This window comes from Rhamphochromis longiceps, linkage group LG16 (assembly GCF_057381845.1).
Source record: "Rhamphochromis longiceps isolate RC_006_pf linkage group LG16, R_longiceps_female_GT1.1, whole genome shotgun sequence".
NCBI lineage: Eukaryota > Metazoa > Chordata > Actinopteri > Cichliformes > Cichlidae > Rhamphochromis > Rhamphochromis longiceps.
In genome coordinates, this window is record NC_140572.1 from 24,729,863 (window position 1) to 24,756,513 (window position 26,651).

At 40.4% G+C, this 26,651-nt stretch overlaps 1 protein-coding gene across 4 annotated transcripts in view; it reads right to left on the reverse strand.

Moving 5' to 3' along the window:
* LOC146651204 (protein TANC1-like) overlaps positions 1-26,651 on the reverse strand; it is a 116,830-nt gene that overhangs the window by 57,358 nt on the left and 32,821 nt on the right. For 3 of the 4 annotated variants that reach the window (XM_085383435.1, XM_085383436.1, XM_085383437.1), the window contains 2 exons: positions 24,065-24,271; positions 13,693-13,797 (listed from right to left, as the gene is read on the reverse strand). In XM_085383435.1, the coding sequence (XP_085239561.1) occupies positions 13,693-13,797; positions 24,065-24,271 (312 nt within the window). The remainder of the gene's footprint in view (positions 1-13,692; positions 13,798-24,064; positions 24,272-26,651) is intronic. The other variant, XM_085383438.1, reaches the window with a different exon arrangement.

Genomic DNA, 26,651 nt, shown 5'->3' on the forward strand with positions numbered 1-26,651 from the left:
CACTGCTCCCCGGGCGCCTGCTTAGTGGGCTGCCCACTGCTTCACTGAGTGAATGGGTCAAATGCAGAGAAAAACAAGTAATTTCCCCATGGGGATCAATAAAGTATCCATTATTATTATTATTATTATTATTATTATCTCCTTGAACGAGCTAACTGCGCTAACACACTAGCTCCCACCCATGTAATTGAGCATTGCATGGCACATCCAACATACTGTTTTACTTTAGTCCATGACTCGCTTACCTTCAGGGTCATACGTCACATGAAAACCAAAATAATTCCAAACGCCAGATCTGAATGAGGGTGGGGAGGTCCACTTCTGTCTCGCTAGCTTGCCCTGTGCTCTTCCTTCTGACCATGCTGTCTGTGTTGAGTGCTCAGTGAATCTGCGTTCGACTACTCCGCCTAGGCTGCACTCTCGAGCCTAGGCGGAGTAGTCAAATGCAGATTCACTGAGCGCTCAACACAGACAGCATGGTCAGAAGGAAAGTTGATAAAATAAATTACAAATTTTGTATTGTTCTTTTTTTTTTCTCCCCTTTGGTTTTCTTTCTTTCTCTCCCCCTCTTTCTTTCATTCTTTCCCCCTGTCCTATCCCACAGTCATGTCTGTCCCGTTTGCAACTGAAAATAAAATAAATTCATAATTATAATAAAGGTCAATCAAATGGACCAATATGATGATCCACTTAAAATAAATCCTCTTGGCATCTTTCTTGGCCTCAAGACAACAATTCTGATGGCTATAGATCCAAACGGGACACAAAAAAAAAAAAAAAATTGAAAAAAAAAAAAATTGAAAAAAATTGTATTGTTCGATACATATGCGTACCGAACCGAAAGCACTGTATCGAACGGTTCAATATCGATACGAATATCGTTGCACCCCTAATGGTTACAGATATTAATCATTTGGCAATAAAATGGTAATGGGTCTGGGGTCTTTAAAAGGGGGCACCTTGCATATCACACATTTATGGCTACTGTACATTAGCAGGCAGTGACAGGTTGTTGATTTTTTTATTATTAGCCTGTCAGAGTCTTGTCTTTTGCTTTTATAGTGGCTATCAACACAGATCCACAACAGCTAGGAATAAGATGCTACGAGACTAACAGCTTTACAGGTGCAAACCACAGAGGTGGGACCAAGTCATTGTTTTGCAAGTCTCGAGTAAGTCTCAAGTCTTTATCCTCAAGTCTCAAGTCAAGTCTCAAGTAATGTCAGGCAAGTCAGAGTCGAGTCTCAAGTCACTGGTGTAAAAGTCCAAGTAAAGTCACAAGTCTGAAATTTTGAATTTCAAGTACTTTCGAGTCTTTAAAAAAAAAAATGAAAAAATAATGTTGCAGTTATGCTAAATGTAAATATTAGACCATGTAATTTTTAAATCTGTGTTTTTCTCAACACATGACAAAATAGTGAACTTAGAAAATATACACAAATTGTGAAATTGCACCTCTTTAAAATGCAGCTCAATTAAACCTAGCTCCAAGAATAATTTTCACCGACAGTTCTGAGATAAGCCGCATGTTATTCTTGGATGCGGTTGTAGGACCGGCTTTATTAAAATCGCATGACAAAAATATCATACACATTAAAAAAAACTGCATCACCAACATAGCCTGGAAAACATTTGCTAGTTAGATGAAGTCAGCTATCTCATTGTAGCATATTTATATGCATATTTATAATTATACGGTTCTTGGAGTGAGTGCATACACTCATGAAGTTTAGTAACTTCAGGTCACTGCAACAAGCCCAGGTACAGTTTACCGACGGATGGGTGCAGGACCTTGAAATGCACCGTGTAGAACGAAAGACCATCGTACGTATCATAAGTTTACCAGTCTCACAAATCGTCTTCATAAATACACATTCGTTAACCGTTTATTAATAGGACCTTTGAGCTCAACAATAATTAATTAGTAGTGGAAATAATTTCTGGTAGCATCACAGAAATGTAGCAGTGACAATAATACTGTATGCTGTAATCGTACTGGGCAATTAGTGATACAAAAAACCTGTTTTATCCTGTGAATAAAAGCATATGTTTTTGTCAATGTACCATAATAACAGAAGCGAAACGCAATATTGTGTCAGGACAATTTACTATTTATGCACAATAAATAAAGGAGCATAGCGCGACAATTTCTGTTCAGCGCCAGACTTGCTTGTAACCTATATCACCAATTATGTTATGAAAATGACGCATTAACTACAACAGCAGACTGACCTTCGTGTAAATGCTTGGAGCAGACTAACCTGTGAGCTGGAGTGTTCTGGGACGTTATATTTGGTCTTTGAATGGCTGCAATCCAGGCCACCCTTCGCCTCTTTGTTACTTCGGAAACATGGTTTGAACAATTTCTCTTCAACGACGTAATCCGATAACAACCGATCTCTTTACCCGTCGGCTTCCCGTGGCTGTCATGCGACCGGCTATTGCAGTTAATAATACAACAGCTTCTTGACATTTTTGTGTTTCTTTTTATCGCTGTGTGACTGAGTTCAATTGAAAGCCTGCGTGCGCTAGTACCTCTTGCCACGAGTTCCCAGAATCCTTTGCGGTTCTACCCGTGAATGACGTCACATTTTCAATCTCTATATAATATGCATGTTAAATTTTATATTTGGGGTGAAATATCAAGTCTTTTCAAGTAAACCGGTTCAAGTCCAATTCAAGTCCCAGGTCATTGGTGTAAAAGTCCAAGTCAAGTCACAAGTCTTACAACATTTTTTCAAGTCAAGTCTAAAGTCATAAAATTAATGACTCGAGTCTGACTCGAGTCCAAGTCATGTGACTCGAGTCCACACCTCTGGCAAACCATGTGAGGCAACTAGAAACATGCCAGAGAAAACGACTGTGAAACATAGTTGAAATCTTCGCCTTCTGGAGATTAGTGCAACATTGTTTGGCTGCTGAAAAAAAAGAAAAAAAAAGGCAAAACTGTATTTTGTGAGCTCTGGCTTTAATGATGTAAGCTGTGGACTGCGAGAGATCCTCGGGTCAATTCCAGGAGGAGACACAAGTTCCTTTGTTTAAATACAAACCCTTGTGGTAACCCCTTGCGATTACGGTAGGAACCGAAAGTAGCTTCTTTTTGGAATCGATAGGATCTAATTAATTTCTCATAAAATCTGGTTTGATTTTTACTCATAATTGCAGACATACATCTGTCAAACCAGCTTAATCAGTCAGAGACTTAAACTTGAGGAAAAAACTCATCAATTTAGTAACATGTAGGATCTCCCTGGGCAGCAACAACCTCCATCAGAAATTTCCAGATGAATAACGATGACCAATTTTGGATCATCGCTACCAACAAAAAATGGTTCAGTCTATCAATATATGCTGTCATTGATCAGCCGCCTTCAGGTCATGCAGCACTCATCTGTCTCATGGGATAAGGTCAAGACCCTGACTTTGTTATTGTAAAATATATATTTTTTTCTAACCTTCTTGTTATTGATTTTCTTGTATGCTTAGGGTCACTGACTTGTTGCATAATCCAATATCTCCTACGCTTCTCCCCCGACATTCTCCTGTATAATTTCCTCATACAATTTTAAATTCGTTGTTGCCTCGATCGCTCCAAAGGTTTCCTGCCCTGAAGTAGCAAAACAGCCCCAAACCAAAATGTTCTCTCCAGCATGCTTAACACTTCAGATGAGGTTTTGGTTGCTGGTGTGTAGAAACAAATCCAAATGAGATGTTTAGCATTGTTTTGGCCAAATCTCTTGACTTTTGCCTCGTTCATGGCACATCGTCCCTTTTTCTCTTGCTCTTTTTCCCGGCAATGTGAATGATTACTCTCGTGTATTTAATACAGACATGAAAAGCACAGCTGTTAGAGTGCGTGTGTGCTTTTTAGTTTAGTGAGATTGTTTGTCCATAACTGTGAGATGAAGAACAGAGTACATGTTATGAGTGACCAACGCTGAAACTCCGGCAATTCCAAAGGGTTTACAAAGTTTTCTCGTAACCACAATATAGTGCAGAAACTAATCCTGTTTGTTGACTCAGTTTTTCCTTCGCAACTTTTTCTTTTCCGTCATTGGATTAAATCGATCACCCGGCTCTTTATTACTTTGCCCTGACAAGACCACTCCATCACAGGTTCTTCAAAGCCACTTAAAACCACACGCCTCTGAGGACCAATCAGCAGCTCCAGAATGGCGCCGGGGTTGTTAAAGACCTGACATGAATACATCATAAGAGACAGAAAGACTGACATAATGATACGACATAGCACATACAAATAAAAACTTCACGGGCCAAATCAATAAAACCCCTTTTAACCCGTGGTCTCTCTGGAAAAATCAATACGCTGTGCCAAAAAATTGTTTACTTGCACAGCCAACTTCACCCACAGCTTGACACAAAACCTTCACTTTGCGAGCGCGTTTTAACATCGTCCATCATGTGCATGCATCTATGAATAAACATAAACATATCACATTTACTGCATTAATAAAGCTGAAGGTTTGCTGATTACACTAGCGTGTCAACAACTTTTAAATGGATTCTAGTTGAATGGCCTCTTTTACTCACTTTTCATTCTAAATACGAAACAGGAAATCCCAGCTCCATTTCATTTTCATAGTTGTCATCACCACCTATTCATCATGCTCAACATTTTGTCAATTAACCATTGACAAAGTGACAGACGAATACATGGATACACGAAAAAATGTCAACGAATGTGACAGGCAGGCAAAAAACAAAAAATCCCAAAACAATTTGATGCAGCTCGTGAAAAGAAAAAAACAGCGGATGTGCTGTTTTGCCCTTACTTGCTCAACTATAAGCTACGGGGAAGTACTATCTGTTGCTGGGTGTCTTGCTCCAGGGCATCTCAGCTGTGCCACTGGTTTTTCTTCCTGATTTGTCAAGCCTGCTCATGGATGCAATGAGCCACCTTTCCGTTATAAACTACATTCTCCAATGGCTCTAACGTGACAGCAACTACAGCCTTACAGGACAGCCGTTTCCTTTAGCGTGATATACTCTAGAGCAGGGGTGGGCAATCCCAGGCCCCGAGGGCTGGTGTCCTGCAGGTTTTAGATCTCACCTTGGGTCAACACACCTGAATCACATGATTAGTTCGTTACCAGGCCTCTGGAGAACTTCAGGACATGGTGAGGAACTAATTTAGCCATTTAAATCAGCTGTGTTGGTTCAAGGACACACCTAAAGCCTGCAGGGACACCGACCCTCGAGGCCTGGAGTTGCCCACCCATGCTCTAGAGTCTCAATGAGCTGACACTAAATAAATAAACCTGAAAGGAATGTTATTGGAGGCATAATAAGTACTTAAATAACCACTGTTACTACTGATTATTTCCCATTCATTTCACATGAAATAATAATAATAATAATGATAATGGTTTGGATTTATATAGCGCTTTTCAAGGCACCCAAAGCGCTTTACAATGCCACTATTCATTCAGTCTCGCATTCACACACTGGTGAAGGCAAGCTACGGTTGTAGCCACAGCTGCCCTGGGGCAGACTGACAGAAGAGAGGCTGCCATGTCGCGCCATCGGCCCCTCTGGCCAACACCAGTAAATATCTTTAACGTTCAGGCAGTGGACTGTTGTGACAGCTGTAGGATGCACTTAGATACTAGCTGAAGTTAATTAACATCTCCTGTTCAGTAACAATCCAGAATTCAGCTCATTTGAGTGTTACTGTAGTATCTGTAAAATAATGAGGAGAGGAAGAATGCAAAAACATGAAGTAATGTTATGAGATAATGAGAAACTGGTGGCATGGCACACCTGAGGAAAGTGATCCCAGGCAGTAGTGAGAAATCTGACAACCGCTCCATTCTACTCTGACAGCAAGTGTAGAGCAAAATAACTCCTGGTTCACATCCTCTGTGACCCCTGCCAAAGGTTTTCAATTTGAGATACTTAAAATCCGTGAAACACAGACAATTTTTGCATCTCATTGTTAATTATGTCATGAAGCTTATTGAATTCACAAAGGACTTTTTACTGACTAGTTTAGAAGGTTTAGAAGAATTTCGCCCTATGACAGCTGGGATAGGCTCCAGCGCCCCCCGCGACCCTGAAAAGGATAAGCGGAAGCGAATGGATGGATGGATAGTTTAGAAGGTCAAAATGTGGTTTGGCAGATTCTCAAGGAAAACATACTGCTATGACTTAATTATTTAAATGCGTTCAGCAGCAGAGTTCTTCTGATTTCCGTGTCAAGTTGATATAATTAGAAGATAACTGGACTGTTGCTAGTCTTCTTTGCTATTTTCAAATGTTATGTATGGTCTTGTGTCGTGTTAATGCTCTTTTGCTTGGTTTTGTTATTTGGGTACACCAGGTTAACCACACATGTATCCCAAATACATACTGAAGATGTACAAATATATAGACGAGTTATTCTTTTCTCCTCCTCCTTACAGAAATATGCCAACATGGCACAATCAGACATAGCATTATGACCACTGACAGGTGGAATGAATAACACAGATTACCTCTTCGTCGTGGTTAGTGGGTGGGCGATATCAGGGAGCAAGTGAACATTCTGTCGTCAAAGTTAATGTGTAAAAAGCACGAAACATGGGCAAGTGGATGACCATTTGCGCCATTTACCTGGGGAACACCTGGCACCAGGATGCACTATGGGAAGAAGGCGAGCCAAGAGAGGCAGACCACCCTTTCATGGAAATCATATTCCCTGATGGCTGTGGCCTCTTTCAGCAGGATAATGGGCCCCCGCCACAAGGCAAAAATGCTTCAGGAATGGTTTGAGGAGCACAGCAAAGTTTAAGGTGTTAACTTGGCCTTTAAATTCCCCAGATCTCAATCCAATCGAGCATCTGTGGGATTTGCTGGACAAACAAGTCTGATCCATGGAGGCCAAACCTCGCAACTTAAAGTACTTAAAGGATCTTTTGCTAACATCTGAGTCCCAGATACCAAAGAACACCTTTGCAAAGTCCATCCCTCAGTGGTTTAGGCAGTAAAAGGGGGAGCAACACAGTGTTAGGCTGGTGGACATAATGTTATGTCTGATCGGTATAAATCAGTAATTGAAAGGTCAAATAAATGTGTTTTTAAAGATAAGTGCCAGAGTAATACAGGTTATCTATCTATCGGGACACTTTTAATAATCACTAAGCTCTGCCAATTATAACTTAGGTGCAAAGGCAAGAAAAACCTTTGGAAAGAGGTAAACAAAATGATAATTAGCTAATTTGTTTCAGAGTGCTATATTATTCCAATAATGAGATCCTAGAAGAGTGAAACAATTTGCAGACCTCGGCAACACCCTAATAATCCCACATTACAGGAGTAGTCTAACTCTAGGGTGACAAATGTGCTTTAAAAAAACAACAACAACAACAACTTTAAAATATAACAAATAATTAGAGCAGGAACCAATTATTCACATTCAATTATCATTACACACACACACACACACACACACACACACACCTCAAACACGCACATTTTATTTATTCCATCAACTCTACGGTACTTTAAGGGAGAATTTAAAAAGGCTTTGGGGTAATCCAGTGGATGGGACCTCTTCACACTACATTACACTACAGTCCTAATTGGAAGTCTGTATATACAAAGAAAATAAAAAGCTATTAGGAGAGTCCAAGTTCTAACTTTTCTAACAAGGCTATAGAGTGCCTAGATGTAAAATAGTTGGTGAGATGGAATAAAACTGGCTGTAATATAGCAAATATCCAGTAATTTCACACTGGCTCTAATATCACATCCACAAATGATGCCTGTAGTCAGTCAGGAACATTACTCTCAAGACTGTTATTAACTCTTCTCGACTTTATTAACCTAGTTTATTAATTGGTACCACCTAGACGGACCTCATCTAAGTTTATGATTTTATGTACAAAAGGGGAGCCACACTAGGTCTCCAGTCATATGACAGCTGACATTTTTGTCAGTTACACGTCAGGGCAAATAGTTTTATTTATCTAAATGGAAGGCAGATAATAAGTAAAATGGCTAGCCGAAGAAAACCCTCCCTGTTCTAGGTAAAGCATCAGATTTGTCCTTTACTTTTTACGCTACCCTGGAGTTATGGAAAACCAGGGATGTAGCTGGAACCACTTTGTTATTCCGGTAACTGTACAGCAAATGGAGGCAAAAACAAAGCAACATCGTTATCTGCTGCCGGAGGAAGTTTATGAGCAGGTGTGAAATAGCAGCCGTGTGGTTCCCTGATAGAAGAATGAAGACTGAAGGAGGAGGAGGAGAAGCAGAGGAATTTGGGGGGGGGGGGGGGAATCAGTAGAACAGACTGGATCTGCGGAGCTGCCTTAGCTCACTCGCTGCCAAGAAAACAATCCAGCCGGTGCTCATTAGCAGCTGGAGTTTCATTACCACAACAGTGGAGCCCGTTTAATGAACCCTCAATGAGAACATGCATCCTGCTTCCCCATTTGAGTTCAGGAGTACAAGGTGACGTGCCCCCCTGAAGCAAGTTGAGTGGTCTTATTGCACATTCCAGAGTTAGAATCTGCTGCAGGCGCAGATGGAGCGTCCAGCGAGACATTACATGAGATCAAGACTATAGATAACAGCATATCTGGGGTGGGAGACGGCATAGAGGTAGTAATCATAGTGTGACTGGCATCTCAGCTGGACACCATACGCCAGCTGTTATTAATGTTGCTGCAATGGCAGATACAGATGGCATTTCATTAACTATTAGACCAACAGAGCTGAAGCTTCCTCACATGGCGATTCAGCCCCTTGGGCCAAAGAGATTGTGCTGTAAAGATCCTGCAGAGATGAGCAGACCACCCTAATCAAGCTTTACGATTTAGCGCAGGAAAAATAAAAAATAAAAATACGGTGAAAAGGTGATTTTAATCAAAAAGCTAAAGAGTGAATGAACAATTAACATGATTGGCTACAGAAACGCGCAAAACTATCACTCTGTGCCAGCCAAAACAAAAATCACATCGCATTAATTTCTGCTGCCTCAAAGTTACTATTCTCCTGAAGAGCAAATTATGAACAATGACAGGCTGAATATCATTATGAACTGGGAACAATTGGCCATGATTATACAATTTCACGAGCGTATTCATAATTGATTAAATTTAGCCACTGCATAAGCTGGGATTTATTGGTTTAGTAATAATAGAGTGCAAAGAGCACCACAAAGGGTGACACAGCCTCCAGAAAGTGTTAACAAATGAGTAACACACACAGTGCAGATGAAACGAGACTAAGATTACTACTGTTTTATTTTAAAATGGAGCAAACTTAATATTATAACCAGATGGTTTAGGAGGTGCAAATTCACATAATTCTTAGCCAAATAAGCCTGACCATTGTTTTAACACTGACAAGATAATAAATACATGAACAAACAGGTGTTAAGTGTTCGGACACTGGTCTTACTGGAGTTGTAAAATGAGGGATTTGAAGAGAGACATAATTGTAGGAGAGGACAGGACCTGCGGTTCAGTCTTGACTGACTGAGACAGAGACGGGACTCCGAGAGCACAGCTGAAACAATTCTGTCAACCAGACTGTTGGCTGCCTGTTGCAAACACACTCAAGCATGCAAACACACACATACATAAACAAAGACAAAGGCAACTGCGGACACTCGGGCAAAATAAAAATACCCTCTGTAGTTACACGCAGGCACAGGAAACATAACCCTTTCTCAAAGACAGTGCCATGCGAGATGACTCCTGAGTAGGTCAAAAGCATGTTTCCTTTCTTAGCCTGCAGCCCATCCTGCTCAGCCACAATGCAGAGCATGAAAAATGACAACGCTTTGAGCCCGACCCAAAAGACGAACAAGTGAAGTAACCATGCAACACAGGGACAAAACTCACGCTGCATTAAAAACTGTCAAAAGAAAATTACATTCAACTTTTTTGAAAATCAGCCTCAGCAGCACTAAAGACTTGTCTCTGTCTACAGATGTGGACGTGGTTCTGGACACTCAGGACAGGCGTCCTTCAGTAAAAGCCCCTCTTCAGAGCTCCCACTTTATTTGTGCTGTAAATGACACACAGTCTTCATCCTGCAAAACTCCATTATTCCAGCAGTCTCTCAACAATGTGATGCTGACCTTGTTATTAAAGCAATGAAGTTGTCTCATGCTGCTTCAACAGTTTACTCTGTCTGAAGTAGAGGACAACACAAGCTGAAAGATGCTCTGTTTTAAAAAAAAAAAAAAAAAAAAAAAAAAAGCAATAGTGGGTAATGTCCTTGTCACATGTGACCCATAGTGCATATGCATGATTCTGTCCACATGGGAGAAAGTATTCAAAAGACTGTAAGTGAGCCTCACTCTGCTGCATCTGGGCTATCAGAATTAGCCACCATTAGTGCCTGATTATGCACGATTAGGTGATGAGCTGTTATATTCTTATAATTTCTCAGCTATAACATTTTTTAACCTGCCAACTACGGCTGCGAGAAGAACCCGATGGAAAGTTTCTTCTTTCCTATCAGCTGATTGTCTGCAGTATTTACTGAATAATTGTGCGCAGAACAAATAAAGGGAAGAAGTAAGTAGATGTCTGACCTTAAAACGGACTGGTTATTTCTTCAGCTGAAAAACATTTATATAAAAAAAAAAAAAAAATCACTCTCAGAGAACAGAATAAGACAGAAATGCCTTAAATGCCTGGGAGCTTTTATACCAACAGTTGTATGTGGTGCAATAAAAATAAACTACATACGACTGGGCAGTGTCCTAGAAGCAGTCATTTCTAATTTGTCAGAAACTGACCAGATCTCTATCATCTCTATCACTGGGAGCAGACCCAAAAAATAACATAATGCAAAATTTAGTTAAATTATCGGATAGTTGTAACTCATTTCTTGCAGTAAAATGATTCTATACATGTATATCTAGTAGCAAAAAGATAGTTTGGAGGCCTGCACATGTACATCTGCCACATGCATGAGATAACAGCTTCAGTACAGAAAGCCCTATCACAGTTTTTCATCTGTTATTGCATCACAGATGTTTTTTTTAATGGTTAAAATGTGTATTTTTGTCATTAATATGCATTTCAATTAAATTAAAATCAAAACCGGGTCCTAAAAACAACAAACTCTTGAAAGTCTTCAACCCATTATTCAGTACTTGTATTGAGTATATTATCTGTGCTGCAGAAAACAACTACATTTTTTTAATGTTAATGGGCTTATTCCCTAAGTGTCAAATGCTTACCAGGGTGTATATAATATACAGACAACTTAAAAAAAAATAAGGCTTTAAAAAGTTCAGCATATTTCTGATTCGTTTTAAGACAGCAGAGCAATATCAGTTTTACAACTACGCAAATGAATCCCAATAAGCCAATAAACAAAATGTCCAACTTCCTTATCTAATCCTAGCATTATGCTATAGTTTCACTCCACAAGCATCACATCCACTTCTGAGAGAACTCTATTACGAGATATTACAAACACATTAAAGCTCAGCATCTGGAATGAGGGGCAACCTCTGGAGCTGAAAAGCTGTGGAAGAGAAAGAAAGTGTAGTTCCTCTAGCACTGCTTCAAATGAGAGTCAATTCCTATAGACCCCATTTCTTTACACCAGTTTTGTCCTCTGTGGATGACTTTGATAAGTTCAAGAACTGCAAGAACACATCCATCTTTAATACTGTTTATGGTTTGGAAGCATCAAAAGGTTCATCTCGTCTCATCGATGTGCCGAAAGGATGTACTTTGAGTCTCTGGTGCCCGCTTCTGGCATTCATACCTTCCTCAGCTCTTCTTGCCCCTGCCACTAACAGGAACACCCAATCTAATCTGATGCTGCCACCTTCATGCTTAACCACACGGAAGGTATTTGTCTGCTGATGAACAGTGCCCGATGGGGTGTTGATTGTGGATTATGTTCGGCAGGCAGTGCTCAGAGTTCTCCGTAACGATTTCAGTGTCTGTTTTGTCAGACAGGAGAATCTTTCTCCTCGTGCTCTCAGAGTCTTTTAAATGCCATTTGACAAGCTCCAAATAGGCTGTCATGCCTTTGCTCAAAGTGCAGCTGCTCTACAATAAAGGCCTGATTGATGAACTGCGGCTAAGACGGTCATCCTTTCCCCCCTCGATCTCTGCAGAGGACTGCTGAAGCTCTGTGGGTTTTGCCAAATGACCTGAAGAAGACCCTTCACGCTCAGTGTCCAAGACTGGTGGGAGAGCCCGTTCAAGGAAGCATCCAGATGGCGCCAAACTTCGTCCTTTTTAAAACATATTGAGATTCACTGCGCTCCTGGAAACATGCAGATCTCTGGAAGAAGTTTTCTCACAGTGGTCCACAGACATACTTAGACTTTATTAAAGGTTTTTGTTCTTGCATGAACTGAAGTGTGGGGTGTTCATATACACATGTGCACCTTTAAGCTGTGGCCAGGAAATCTACAGCCAAGATCTAAACACACTTATGAATAACTGAAGATAAAAGGAAGGACATGACCATAATTTTGACAATCACAACAAAGGGCCTTAATGCTTTTACGAAAAATCGATTTTACTGTTTAATTTTTTAAGTTACTGAATGGTTATTAAGAAGAAAAAGGCCAACTTCCACATCTACAACATAAAGTGTGCTAAAATAAATGCCATATTATTCTCCCATGAAACTGAAGACGAGTCCATACTAAACACACAAGTCCTTTCTGTGATCTGAAGTAGTTTAACATCACCTCCCCTTGAGCATTTTTTTTTTCACTGCATCATTAAGCAATGAAGAGGGAAGAGGGTAAGATTAGATAAGGAGGCGTGGGGAATAGTGGAAAGGTGTTGAGAAAAGAAATAGGGTGTTGATTTTGGAACGGCATTTGCATTTGTGCTCAAAAACATTGGTTTAGGACTTATCCAGTAATATATTTCTGCTCAGTCACACAAGCAAGGACTCTCTTTTGTAATTAGTAAATAAAAGTAACGGTACGGAAACTGACGAGGTCATATTTATTTACTGTCTGCTATCTGCTGGTAGCCTACTCTGAGCTCTATGTTAGTTGAACGTCAGACACACCCTCGTGCCTTAGTATGCGACAGTCAGCTGTGCCGAGTTACTAAATTCTATGTACGTTATGTGAGCCATGCATAACAATAGAGCGCTCTTTGTGCATTGCCTTTTGCTAAAGATTACACATCTTACATCTCCACTTAAGCCTATGGGAGGAATTTGAGCCCAGTCTTCTCTACTGGAAATCTAAACTGAGCACTTAGGGGAACATTACCCCTAAACACAAACACAACGCCCAACAAAAGTGAGAATAGGCAGTAATAACGCTGAAAGCACATCTCACAAACATGTGGAAGCACAAGAATTTTCATGTATAGTTCCTGAGAAATGAAAGCCCCTGTCCCCATTATACCCCGAAATCCGCAAATCCAGCGCTTTGCTCAGACAACATGTCCCCACAAACTGGAAAACTGACTCCTCTGTAATCTAAACACACAGTTTAGAATAAACACGGCACTACCGAGTGTTTGCACGGGGCTCACATGTACTGTGTACTTAAACTGAGTCATCAGTAACTGATGCTACCCTTAAATAACAAAGCCCTGCTCTTAAAAGCCACTGACAACAATGAGGACCCCAGGCAATGACATGCATAATTTTCTCTTACGGCAGTTTTTAAGTGCACTTTTCCCCTCAACCCCAGCAAAAACAGCCATTTAGAAAATTTGCAAAAGTAAAACTCACCATTGTGGGACGACTCCTTGTTATCGGTCGCTTTCCTCCGAGCTGACACGATGGCATCAGAAGGCACGCGAGGGCTCTCTACATATTTGGGCTTCCTAACTGGACCTGCCAGCACGAACAGAAGATACAGGGAGAATGAGAGAGTGAGAGAGCGCGTGCATCCGACAGAGAGAGAGAGAGAGGGAAAGAAATGCAGAAGAGACCGAGGGAAAACAGAGAGAGAGTTCTCACAGGATTAATATGTTCCAGATGGCACTGGAGATGAGAGGTAGTGGTGTCTTAGTTGGACAGGCTTAGCTGCACTCCGTAGCTTACATAAAACTCACTCACACACTCTCAGACAGCTCCCTGCGTTGATAGCAGCTCTGGTCTGTCTGACAACTCAGAATGCTGTCTGCATTGCTGGAGACTCTCGGTAAAAAAGCGGCTAGCTGGCTCTGGGAATGTAAACTACAGCAGGAAACCACAACAATTAGCCTCTAAGTGAACTAAAGATCCTTGCTCAAGCGCACACGTGCATTGTTGGAAATGCAAGAGAAGAAAATTGCCAAACAGACAAAGCATCCCCCCCCCCATTATTTTATCTGAAAGTGTGTCCTTCTATTGTGGCAACAATAGTTGCATCTTTTGGTTAGATTGACCGCAAAGTGTCCAACTCTGATGATGTATCTGGGACAATGGAACAGCCCTTAGAGGAACGTCATTGTGAGCACAAGGCGATGACTTTGGCTAGCTGCACTGTTCCCTGCACTCACACCATGACAGTACTCTGACCCCATTTCCCATAAAAGGTAAGACAATGTGTGAAATGCAAAGAACTAAATTATTAGAATATTTAATGTAACAATTTTAAATGTTGCACACCACTGGCATACCCATCCTCATAGATGCGCAGCTGCTTGTGCAACATTTATACTTTTGCACAAAAAAAAAAACAAAACCGATATCCAGTAAAAGCTGCCGTTTAACCAGCCCTGCTGGGAATAAACATGCAGTTTGGTGGAGCAGCACTGCAGCAAAGGCCTACTGATCTTTCCTAAAAGTGCCAATTCACTGGTTAAAACACATTTTTAAGTTCTCTACTTGGAACTCACATTTTACCGAGACTTAAGAGCAGATCAAAAATGTAACCACAAAAAATAAATAAATAAATAAATAAATAAATAAATCTGAAAACAGGAGGTGACTGTGTTATTTAGATCTGTAAATCCATAAAACAGCATGCCCCGACTCTTTGCAACTACTTTGGCCTTGACCTCCTGCAAGTAAAACCTCCTCCTCCTCCAGGCTCTTATCAGATAACTGTATGTGTAACCCCAGTCATAACATAGAGAACAGACAGGAGATCAGAGACTGCGATTTCCACATTACCACATTCAGTCACTCCCAACCCCAAACAATTCCTGTGAATCAAATGGAGCAATTTATAAAACCGCTTCTGCTTGATGCACAGTGCCATCTATGGATATGCAACTTGAAATGCATAGTGGAAAAATGGTGGCTTTTGATACCTCGCATGAGCTTCTGTATGTACAATCTGGGTGTTCTCGTCTGTCACTAGAAGAACTCAAAGTAAAAGCCCAAAACCAAATGGAGCGTCCATTCAGAGAAGCTGCGCAGAAGCTGTCCCATGTAGCAAAGAAACTGTTTTAAAGGTGATGATGATTTTTCTTTTAAAAGCACTATAATCTAAGGATTGGCATTCAAACGCAATGGGATGTTACAGATTTGTGCAGACAGATGGGTTAAAGCCTGAAGGGACTGGGTTAGTGAAGCATTTACAAAAGCGATCAAAGTCAGCCTGTTATTTGGGAGACACAGCCAAAGAGTATCCTGAAAACCTCCATTCATCTGCAGATGGTCAGGCACAACCTATTACCCGGGAGTCACATGGCTCCAATTAAAACGGGACTACAGGGACGGAGAGCGTTGTATGCGAGACACACACTTAGTTCAGGTAAATAACTTGGATGAAAAGTGAACTGGCTAATATGTTCCACTGACTGTATTTCATATAAAACAACAAGGGGCATAGTTTGAGTAATCTAAACCATATGTTCAAGTTCAGATTCAGTTTACAAAGAGGAGCACAGGATCCACACGAGAAATGACAAACATGTGGCTGCCCATCATGGATAATTTTAGGCCACATCTAAGGGCTGATAATGCAGAGAAATGGTAAAAGGTCTTCCGGCATGACTCACATTTTTGAGCATCAGACAAGGCACAGAAGAATTTCCTCTCGGTTCAAAATCTCATCTCAAGATTTAACAGGTTTCCATTAACGCTCCGCACTGATGAAGAAGCAATTGCCATTTATAACAGGCGTGAGAAGGTCACAGAAATTGAGCCCTTTGATATATGACCTCATGAAGGACAACAAGAGAAAGGCAAAAATGAGTTGCACTCTGACTTGCATCAATTTCAAAGGGTATATGATTAATCACAAATGTAAATTTATTAATTGTAAAAAGAAACTGACAGGAAATCATAACAAGGGAGGATGTGATGATTTTTTCCAGGGAGCGATATCGCCGAGCTATCAACTACGCTATATCTCCACATCACATCTCAGAGCTAGACACAACAAATCCAGAACACCTCATGAACCCTGGACAAAAGGAAGCCATCTCATTCCGATGCCCTCGGAAAACAGCAGAGAAAACCAGCAGACTGGTGCAAAAGGAGGCTGCAACTAAGGGAGAGAAAAAAGAAACTGGAGTGGTGTGGAAAGTAGCATGTGGCCAACAGCACCCAAATATAACTATGTATAAAACAGAAGCAGGATGACAACATTTGACCTTCATTCCTTTCAAATCTTGTTAAAAGTGCTTTTTCTTTGTATCTCGGTTGATTATTATGACATTGACACAAAGGCATTCCTGCTTAAAACCATGATAGTCCTACACATTACAAAAAGAAATAAATAAATCTGATCCATTAGGATATGGACTACACAAGACCTCTGAGGGTACCTGGTAATATCTCACACTAATACTTTCTTTGACTCCATGAAGTTACAGGTGATTCAGTCTACAACCAGTGAACAAAGCTCTTAACAACAAGAACCTCCACAACAGGTTCATCTGCACAATAAGACACATACTTCTATTAACTGTTTTTAAAACTGTGTATCCAAGTACAAAGTACGTGGTTATTGAGGTATTTGCATCTTACAAAAGCCTTATTTGATTAGAAGAAGAGAACGAGCTTGCCTGCGTCTCCTTTTGATGAATGTGAGCCCACGCACATGAACAGTCCTTTTTTAAAACTTCTATAAAACTAGCACAGAAACTAAGGAAATTTGTTTCTGGCCAATAAATGTTATACCGTTGGCCTTTTTATTTCGCCTCAATGGTGCCACATTTGTAAAGAAAATGACTTTGTGGGTTGAGCAGCATAGTTGAGTTTGTGCTAATGAAAAACTTGCTAAATCTTCTCTGTCAGTGCCAAACATCTCATTCTGCTGTTGGTGCCATTTATTTGTTTGGATGATTGAAGTCTGAAAAAAAATAATCTGAAGAATACATTTAACAATTTATTCATTGAACAAATACGACCACACTGACCACATTTCCCTACTTCAAGCTTATTTGTTGACTGGCAAACATGTTATGTCGGTTTAATTTGCTATATTAGATAAATTGCCAGGCCAGGTTTAGCTCACCCTCAACAGGGGCGTAATTTCCAGGGGGGGTTCAGTTCGAACTGAAGAAGCTTCCTGAAGAAGCTTCTCGGATGAGAGGTGAAACGTTTTCAAGCAACTTAAAGAAGACCAGACGCCTTTCTTTCCAAGCTCCTTAGACTACGATGACCTGGATGACTGAGAACCTTCACAGACATAAATGAATGTTAAACAAGCAGGGAAAAGCAAGTATACAGACTGCAGTCTGTGAGTGCAGAGCACCCACTGGTTGGTATTCACTATCAGACACAGGAATCCATAACCAGCAAGCTATCAGTCAGCAGGCGCATGCACACATTTATACACATACCAGCCTGTCAAATACCTATCACCAACAACTTACAATGTCCAGTCAACACCACTGAAAGGGAGGATTGTTCATAGCTAGGAAGTGATCAAGAAGCTTTCCCAGCATTCTTCAAGATGGACTCTGACTTCTTCACATTTCAACTTCTCAATGAGACAGTGTGTCTTCTTTGTGCAGCCGAGGAGAATGAACTCAGTCCCACAACGTTCGTCTTTATGCTCCAAATGTGACGACGAGCTCAACTCAAAAGCGAAAACGAATATATGCTGGCAAGATGATGCTAGATGGTATTCTGAATTCTGCATGTTTACTCCATGTCTAATGCACCCAGTCTTTTATAATATAGTCTTTTTAATATTCGTACCAAAATCTCAACCAACAAAGCTGATAGAGTATTAGAAGCATTTTGCTTTAGGAACTGAAATCACAAACTTGTGATTCCTTTTTCTTTTAGCAGTCAGAAATATTAGTCCTCTCTGGTTAATATGATTTTTGTATTGTACTACACAACTGCATGTTTAATCATCACCACTCTCAGATATCCTGTTTCACAAAGTGATTTTAAATATGCATTAACTGGAATTTATGCCTCTGTGCTAAATCTACACCACAAACTAGAGCCTAACTGATATACTGGCCGATATTAGTCGAATTTATGTCGGACTATGTCAAATTTTTAAATTTTATTTTATTTTTTTAAAGAATCGATATTCATCTTAACAGCGTCGTAATCAATTCATCAGTGCGGCATGCAACAACTGGTTGTTGTGCCATTTAGTGCCATCAGTTCTTCCTTTGCATGTCCATCTACTTTTATCTGTTAAGAGTGGATCGACTTGAACAGACACTCTACTGCCAACTAGTGTTCTGGAGCCATATCTGTAGTGGAACAGTGGCATAAAAGGCAATCTATTATAATACACGACGACATCTTGCACACATCTCAGCACTACTGAGCAGCAGAGGAAGCTATGACAGTTTATCCAGCACTGGTTTCTGGGGCAGTAGGTGAGTTGAGATTTCACTGCAGATGAAAGAAAGAGGAGACCGCATGTGATAAGAAGCTAAACCTGTGGTGTAGTCAAGTGCAGTCAGGTGGAGGACTGGATAGCGCTTCTCATAGCGTGCTCATCAGAAGAACATTTCAAAGGATCCCTGTAGCCTCACAAGGTCTTTTACAGCTCAGCTCTCGGAAAGGCATCAATATTCCCCCAGGGCTGTCTGGTAACTGTCAAAACCCCAGAGTTGACTTCAGGAGAGCTCACCTCAAAAGGGCTACAGCTGGCTTTGAAGAGAGTTTCTACCCTCTTGACAGAAGACTGATATATCAAACCTGTACTCGCCTTCATGTTTCCTTTAATATTATTTGTGTTAAGCTGAAAATAATGTGAAAACTGTTTCAAAATAATCCGCAGCTGTATAACTGCAAACAACAGCCTTCTGTTAGACAAGGTGGTTTTAGCTAAACCAGAAACAACTTGAACATCTTGTTAATGACTGCTTCCTATCAATGAGGCTTTGCGAAAACGTGCAAATCTATGTAGACATCCTGAAGTGTTTTACAAAATTACCATTACCTAATGTCTGCGGTATTTGAGATCTTTCTGGAAAAGACGTTAAAGATAATCTTCAGAACATTTTTATGTGGCCTGTAGAGCTATTATCGCTTACAGCCAGAGCTAAAGTTATGGGACCAACCAAAACAGGAACAAAAAATACACACTGCACAATGACTCAAACGGTTAGCCACCACTCAGAGACAGCAGCCTGGATGCTGTTGATGCACAGCTACTGCCACAAAATAGAAATAAAGAGGAGATAAGCAACAACGAGGCCAAGGGATCAGACCACTAGCAATGAAGTCATCAGTTTACACAAACACACACCCACCTACACACACACACGCAACATGACGAGGTCTGGCAAGCCAAAAGCTACTGTTCCTCAGTAGAGAAAGAGAAAACAAAGGAGTCTAAGCAGGAATGGTATCAGCAAGGTGACCTTCGCACATGGATGTTAGAAAATAACGAGTCTCCAAGCTTTTCTAGGTAGAGAGATTATGCCAAATACATGTCATACTCTCTGGCGGTGATTTGCAGGCCTGCTCAGCTAATCAATAAATTAATCATCCCTTAAGCCCCCAAAAGGCAACGTTCCATCAGAACAGTTAACCTATTTTGATACACGCGAGAGCCTACCAGAGAACAATCCCCATGGGACCACAGTGCATATTTGGCAATTAAAATGATCCACTGCCCATAAAAGCAATACAATAATGCGAATAGCTGTTTTATGAGCCAGTGCAGGCTGACAAAGAGGTAAAGCATGGATCTACCTACAGGAAGGTCACACAGCTACCGCACGTACAACAAGAGCGTCCATATCAACTCAGCCTCAATCATTCCTCAGCCTCTCAGTGGAAATCATGGGGACCAAAATATTTCAGCCGCTATTTATGATTTTTCAAACACTTCCTGTGACCAACACTGAGATGCTGCAAGCTGCTGCATATGCAACAAGGGTGCAGGGGTTTCCCCCGTAACTCAATCAGCAGCCCATTAGGATTTTTAATCCAAAAATGGGACAATAGCCTTCTATAACCAGAGGAGGTCACTGTGGAGATACCCAGGAGAATGTCACAAGGTGGGGCACAAAGAATTTATAACTACTAAAACAAAAACAAACAAAAAACTCCCCCGAAAACCCAAGAACAAAATTGAACCCAATTTTCTATCTCAACCAGCATGTTAAAAAAATAAAACTGAAAAGAAGACAGTCGTGTAGCACAAGAGGGATACAGGCAAGACAGGTACATTCAAAAGAGCGTAATCACCTCACGGGCCTGCGAGTGGCTCTTTAAGCACACAGTAAAGTCTAGGTGCTGTACAACACATGTCAGAGCGCTGTGTTTCATGGCTAAGCTCTGGGCTTAGCTGATCAAAGCCGTGCCACTCAACGCCACCAGACTTTGCGGCTCAGGCATCCGTCACACTCCTAATTAACTCAATGTTTCTCTGTTGTCCCCTGTGAAGTTTTCATGAAAAGAACAACCACTTAGCTGGGGCCTTCCAAACTGCAGTAGATTATCCAATGTGTCAGGAAATGAAGGCCAGCCACAAAATGCTTTCTGAATCTGTGAAACCACTTCCCCTGCCCGTGCAGCGCTGATGTGCAGCACGGGAGGGAGACCAAACAGATGTGCGAAAAAATGCACTTAAGGATTTACTGCATGTATAAATGAATGCGGTGTACCTGAACTAGCTGACAGGAGTAGTTTCACACCACTAAAAAAAAACAAAAAAACAAAAACATTAAAAATTAATCAACTGCTTTTCTCCACTATTGGCAAGTTATTGTTTTGTAGAGAAATGTCTCTCAGAGGAAAGCAGAAGATCTTTGATGGAGCATATTAAGCAACTAAGCCTTGCTATCAGACACACCATGTATGTATCAATAAAATTAGATATACTGGCCCTTTTCAGTCTTCTAATAGGTAACATCGCTGGATTAATCAATCAGTTAAATGGCAGCGTTGTGTATTCAGATATAGGTCATACATATGGGAAATATTCCTCGTGACCTCAATCAAACAATCCCACAGTGATAGAAAAAGGAAGAATAAATGGGGACATTTTGCATCAAGTCAACTATGTAAAGGGACCTAATATAACAGGTCGGGCTTTATTATATTTAACATGGCACTTATATGTTGATAGCCATTTAAAGCTCTTTTATGTAGTTATAGGAACATGTCCTTATGCCCTTTTAGTAAATCGATCAGAAAACATGAAACTGCAATTTTTTAAAAGGGGAGATCAAATGTGTTGGCTCACCTGTCTGAAGCAACATTGTTTTCTATTACATCTAATCAATCTCGTCTCTACACACTGAATAATCCATGTTATATGAAATCACTACCGTTGTGCCACATGAATAAAAGCAACTCTCTCTGTTTAGAGAAGCTTCGTGGATTGTTTCTATTACTTTCTGATGAGGAAAAAATGAATATCTAGCTTCAAAACGAAGATTATAGCCATTACAAGCCGATCTATGACATGTGAACTATCAAAGTTTGTATATAATAAGCAGTTTATTCTGTAAGAGATGTTAAGCTGCAGGAAATATTACACACTACAAATGAAGTTCAACACAGTCAGGCTTTCTTTGCCTTTCTTTGTCAAGCTAGCTTGAAAAAACCTAAACCCCAGTTGGAGATAATAGGGATCACAACGGTGGTTAGCTACTTTTTTCAGTCAAGCCAGGCTTTGTGTTCCAGTGCTTTGCACTCTCATATAAAAATAGGTGTTTCTCAGGTCATGTGATTCTTCCTCTGCTCAAAACGATCCCTATGAGTGTCCCTTACTTAAATGAGAGAAGTTATAACTTGGTGATAAAAATATGTAAATAACACAAAAAATACAACAGTAAAAAGCAACAGTTTTACAGATAAGACAAAAGACTAATGCTACAGAAAATTGTTACTTTTGGGAGTATTAAAATAAGCATTTTGATCCAAGTGAACAATTTTATCACTGAGTGCTGCTGTTTTTTTTTCTAAGGTGACAGCTGTAAATTAGTAATCTCACTTTGCAGTACACCCCTCGCCTTCAAGAAACGTCTGTATATTGTATCTTGTAGTGAACTTGCAGGTCAAGCATACATTTCCAAAACACTGTTCCTTTGTTGTGAAGTGACTGATCTCCACATGTGTTTGCTGGATGAAAACATCCTCTGGCTCTGATTAAACAGGACCAGACGCTTGTAAACTTTATGTTTGTGTCAGAATTTACCAATAATTCATGCTTTGCTGTTACAAACATCTGCATACGGATTACTGTAACTCAGATGAACGCGTGCTAGTTTCAAGAGTGATCCGTACTAAATGAATATACACCTTGATGACTCAACAAAAAGGTAAATTCAGCATCATCGTCACAAAGCTGAAACCCTTCCTGCAGCGTGTTTAATAATTCTCGTCCATGGGTTTTCACAGTTATCTGCGAGGACAGTGGAGGAGAATTAACAGACCCTCCCCCAGCCCTCTCCTGCTGGTGGTCCTCCATAAAATCCTATCTTGTCCCTCCACTTTTTCCCCCTTTTTCATGCCTCAGAGCACCCCAAGAGGGAATATGCTTTTAATGAGTGTCCCCTTTCCCCTGTCCCCTGGGCCATTTTCTCCTTCACAAACCCAGCCTCATAGCTCTCTTCATCCCCTTGTGCTCATTCATTTCAAGCACTCATTGCAAATCCTGAGTCATCCGAGGAAAATGAACACATTTAACTTGAGTGGCAGCTAAACAAACAAAACTCTACTTCGCAGGGCATTTGTGTTTTTTAAACAAGAAAGCACATTTGCAATTGTTTTCAGTTTCCACTGAACATCTGCATAATGCACTGCATCGCGGTCTCAGGATTATTTCAGTACTGGGATTTGGGAGAATTGCAGAAAATGTGCATAACAGTGAAAAATGCTACAGCAAACAGGATTTCCTAAGAAATGCAAAGAAATACGATGCGATCTTCAACCCTTAAAACTGCAGTTATTCAATTATTTTTTTCACAGAGACATTCACAACCTACAAACTTCCTATCACCTCATCTTTACACTAAATAGATCAAAGCTGTAACCACTCTAAACAATGGCTTGATAGCCCACAGATGAGTGCCACATGTGAGTGGGGACCACAATGGCCACTTAAAGGATTTCTCTCCCTTTTGCAAAGTCTCCAAAATACAAAGACTCAGGTTAAAACGAGTTCCGCCACAATTAGGTATTCCTGGCTTTGAAGCTCTCCACAACCGCTGACAAAGATGCCCTCAACGCAATGGACAGAAGAAGCTTTGGAGGATTTAGATCAAATGTAAACACACACCTATTATCAGCCAGCAAAGTGTAAACACACAGTGAAGTCGCAGGAGGCCTCCTCTTCGACACAAGGCGATCAAATACAAGGGTGAAGTGGAAAAAACAACTCTCTGTAAACAGACTGCGCCCACAGAGTAACTGCTGGGATCCAGAGTGGTCCAGCTATCATTACTTTCGATACAGTGTGACCTAGTTTTCCAAGAATGACAAAGCTCACAATTTCTATATTTTGAGATAAATATGTTAAAATCTGTACTAGCACTCCTGGATGGCTGTCAGCAGTTATGCAAAGGAACCTGACGTGTGATCTATTTTAAGTGACTGGATGGGTTTTCAAAAAATAGAAAGACTAAAAATAACCAAATTCACTCAACTTGGGAACATTAAAGGTTACAACAGATCTGAAAAAATATTCATAATATGAAAAATGGCAAGCATCATGCAGTTAACTTTTAGGAAAGAGAATTAGACGGTAGAGGGGGAAAAGCAAGCACTGAATTTAATCAAGCAGTACCTGGTGATCGCTTGTTACTGCGCAAGGGCATCATGTAGGACTGCCGAGGCAGCAGAGGTGAGGAGGGGAGCGACATGGACACTCCCTTGGCAAGGCTTAACCTGAAAACTTCATCCTGTGCATTAGGGAGACCACTGCCAGGCCCCTGGGGCTGGGGGTTTCCTTCAGTCGGGAATCTTCTTTGGACACTATGGCTATGAACGTCACCTGTTGAGGAGAACCACAACCTTGTTACTGCGTTTACAAAGCACGACCACTTCTGCATGCCATGAAACAGAAAGAAGGACTTGATCTAGGCAAAGTCTGATATTTTCATAACCCTTTTCAATATTCGTCAAGCCTAATCAGCACAAATCTTAATCTTGAGTGGGATGGACCAGTGAAACTGCCCTTTTTGTCAGTGTAAAGAGGATTTGCTGCACATTTCACCCCTGATAAACCTTCATATAAGAAAAAGCAGAGCATTTTCAATTGTACCTTTCAGTTTTTCTGCATGACAAAGACTATAGTAAATGGAGGAAATCTGTCAGCACGATTAAACTGTAAACATAAATGTGTAAAATTACCGCTGGCTTGTTGCCCAGACTGCCTGTAACTATTAAACAAAGATTTGGTTAATTAACAGAAAGTGCTCGGTTTTTGTTTTTAAACTTTGGTTTAGTACGCACAGCCATGGGGGACGTCTGTATCAATAAGAAAAGTTGAAAAAGAACTACAGTTAAAAAGCTCAAATTTATGCCTTGCCTTAAGTTTTTCAAAGGGAGGCAGGACTGGACTCTTTGCTGGACCGATTCTGGCCCCTGAGCCTTATGTTTGACACCCAACATAGACCCACTGACTTTAGGCTTACCATATTTTCTTACTCTGCTAGTGTCTTTTGGATTTTTGTGTAGGAAAAGATCTGAAGCTTTGAGGGCTACTAAACAACCAATGTATTGCAATATGACTCTGATCGCCGACTATTAGCTGTGTTTACCAACTGGTTTGCTTCATCTTGTCTCACTAATTCACATTTTCTGAGCTTGGGTGGCTTTATTCAGAACCACAGGTTTCTGTGGTTGACCACATGTAGATGTAGTCGTTTTTGTTTTAAACTATACACATAATTAAATTAACGGTCATTAAACAAATCTGGCAAAACCTTGCTCTTAGATCTGAAAAAATGCTGAATCCACTGAATATTCAATATGTCTGAACTTTTGATCTTCTTAAATTTGTCTGATTAAACTATACTGCTTCAATATACCCCCGTTTTACTGCTAAAACATTAAACACCCTTATTTAATTTATTTTGGGCCAGTGAAAAGGTGTCTTGCCATTAGAAAGTACATGTCTCCTGGGTTTTAAAGACTCAACTTTGCAAAATTTTACAAGGACAGCTCAATAAATGTATTTTTTATAGTTCTAGTTATAATTTGCTATTTTAAAAAAAGTATCTTAGAATGAAAAAAAAAAAACCCTTAGTGTACACTTTAGATTAAAAAATAGACCTTGGGGCTGACACAAATGAAATCATGTACCAAAACCTTCCTGACTCTGAATGCCAGAAATGAAAAACCTCAGAGGAAACCTTGGCAACCTTTCCTGCAGCAGAAAGCAGTTTGGTTCCCACAGGATGGCATTTTTGAATGTCAAAAAGACATACAGCTATCAGGTAAAAAAAAAAAAAAAAAAATCCTTCAGCTTTTGACAAGAAAAGCAAAAGTCCCTTTTTTAAAATCATGACCACACAATTTTGTGTCTGGGCAATCATTGTACTGTTGTGCAACCTTGTTACACAGGCAAGTACCACAGGTTTGAATAGAAAAATGTTCTGGTCTCTCACTGATATTTTTTGAAATTAAAATATTGAACATGAATGAGGTTTCAAAGACTCAAAAACTGTTAGAAATTACATCAAAGGAATGGAAATGCAATGCCAAAAAAAACGCCTAAAACATGGTCATTAAAAAGCTTTCATGACCAAGTCGGCTGTCAGCCTTTCACTAAATTTTACTGTCACTTGTAAACAGACCAATAACATGCTAATGGATATTTCATAACAACAACAAAAAACCCTCCCTTGGAACTCAAGGAAACCTGAAAGACACATGTAGCATGGATGGGCAAACACTGCGAGACTGAAGTGCACGTCCAAGCTTCCACAACCATCGTGCAGTGTTCCTTCCCGATGAGATCTGCATCCAAGCCAGCACCCTGGAATGTGCTTTACCCAGGAAGCTGAGCAGTGTAGCCCACCCTCGAGCCCTCTTTTTGACAACCACCACATCTGCTAATCAATAGGCACAGCCTCCAGCCTACAAGCAACACTTAAGAGTCATGTCAGTTGAGATATCCCAACAACCTGCAGAGGCTTCGGCATCTCAGGGCTAAAATAATTCACATTTTTTCCCTGGAACTGTAAAACTCAACTATCTCACAGGCCTCTGGCAAGGATACAGAATGCACAAAACATATCAAACAGTCCAAGAAAAATATACGTACAGTTACAGCCTTTCAGAAAATGTGCTGGTTAGAATCCTGATAATTCTCTCTCCACTGACAAACAACATCCCCACTAATAGTAAGTTTTGCTGAACTTGGCCCC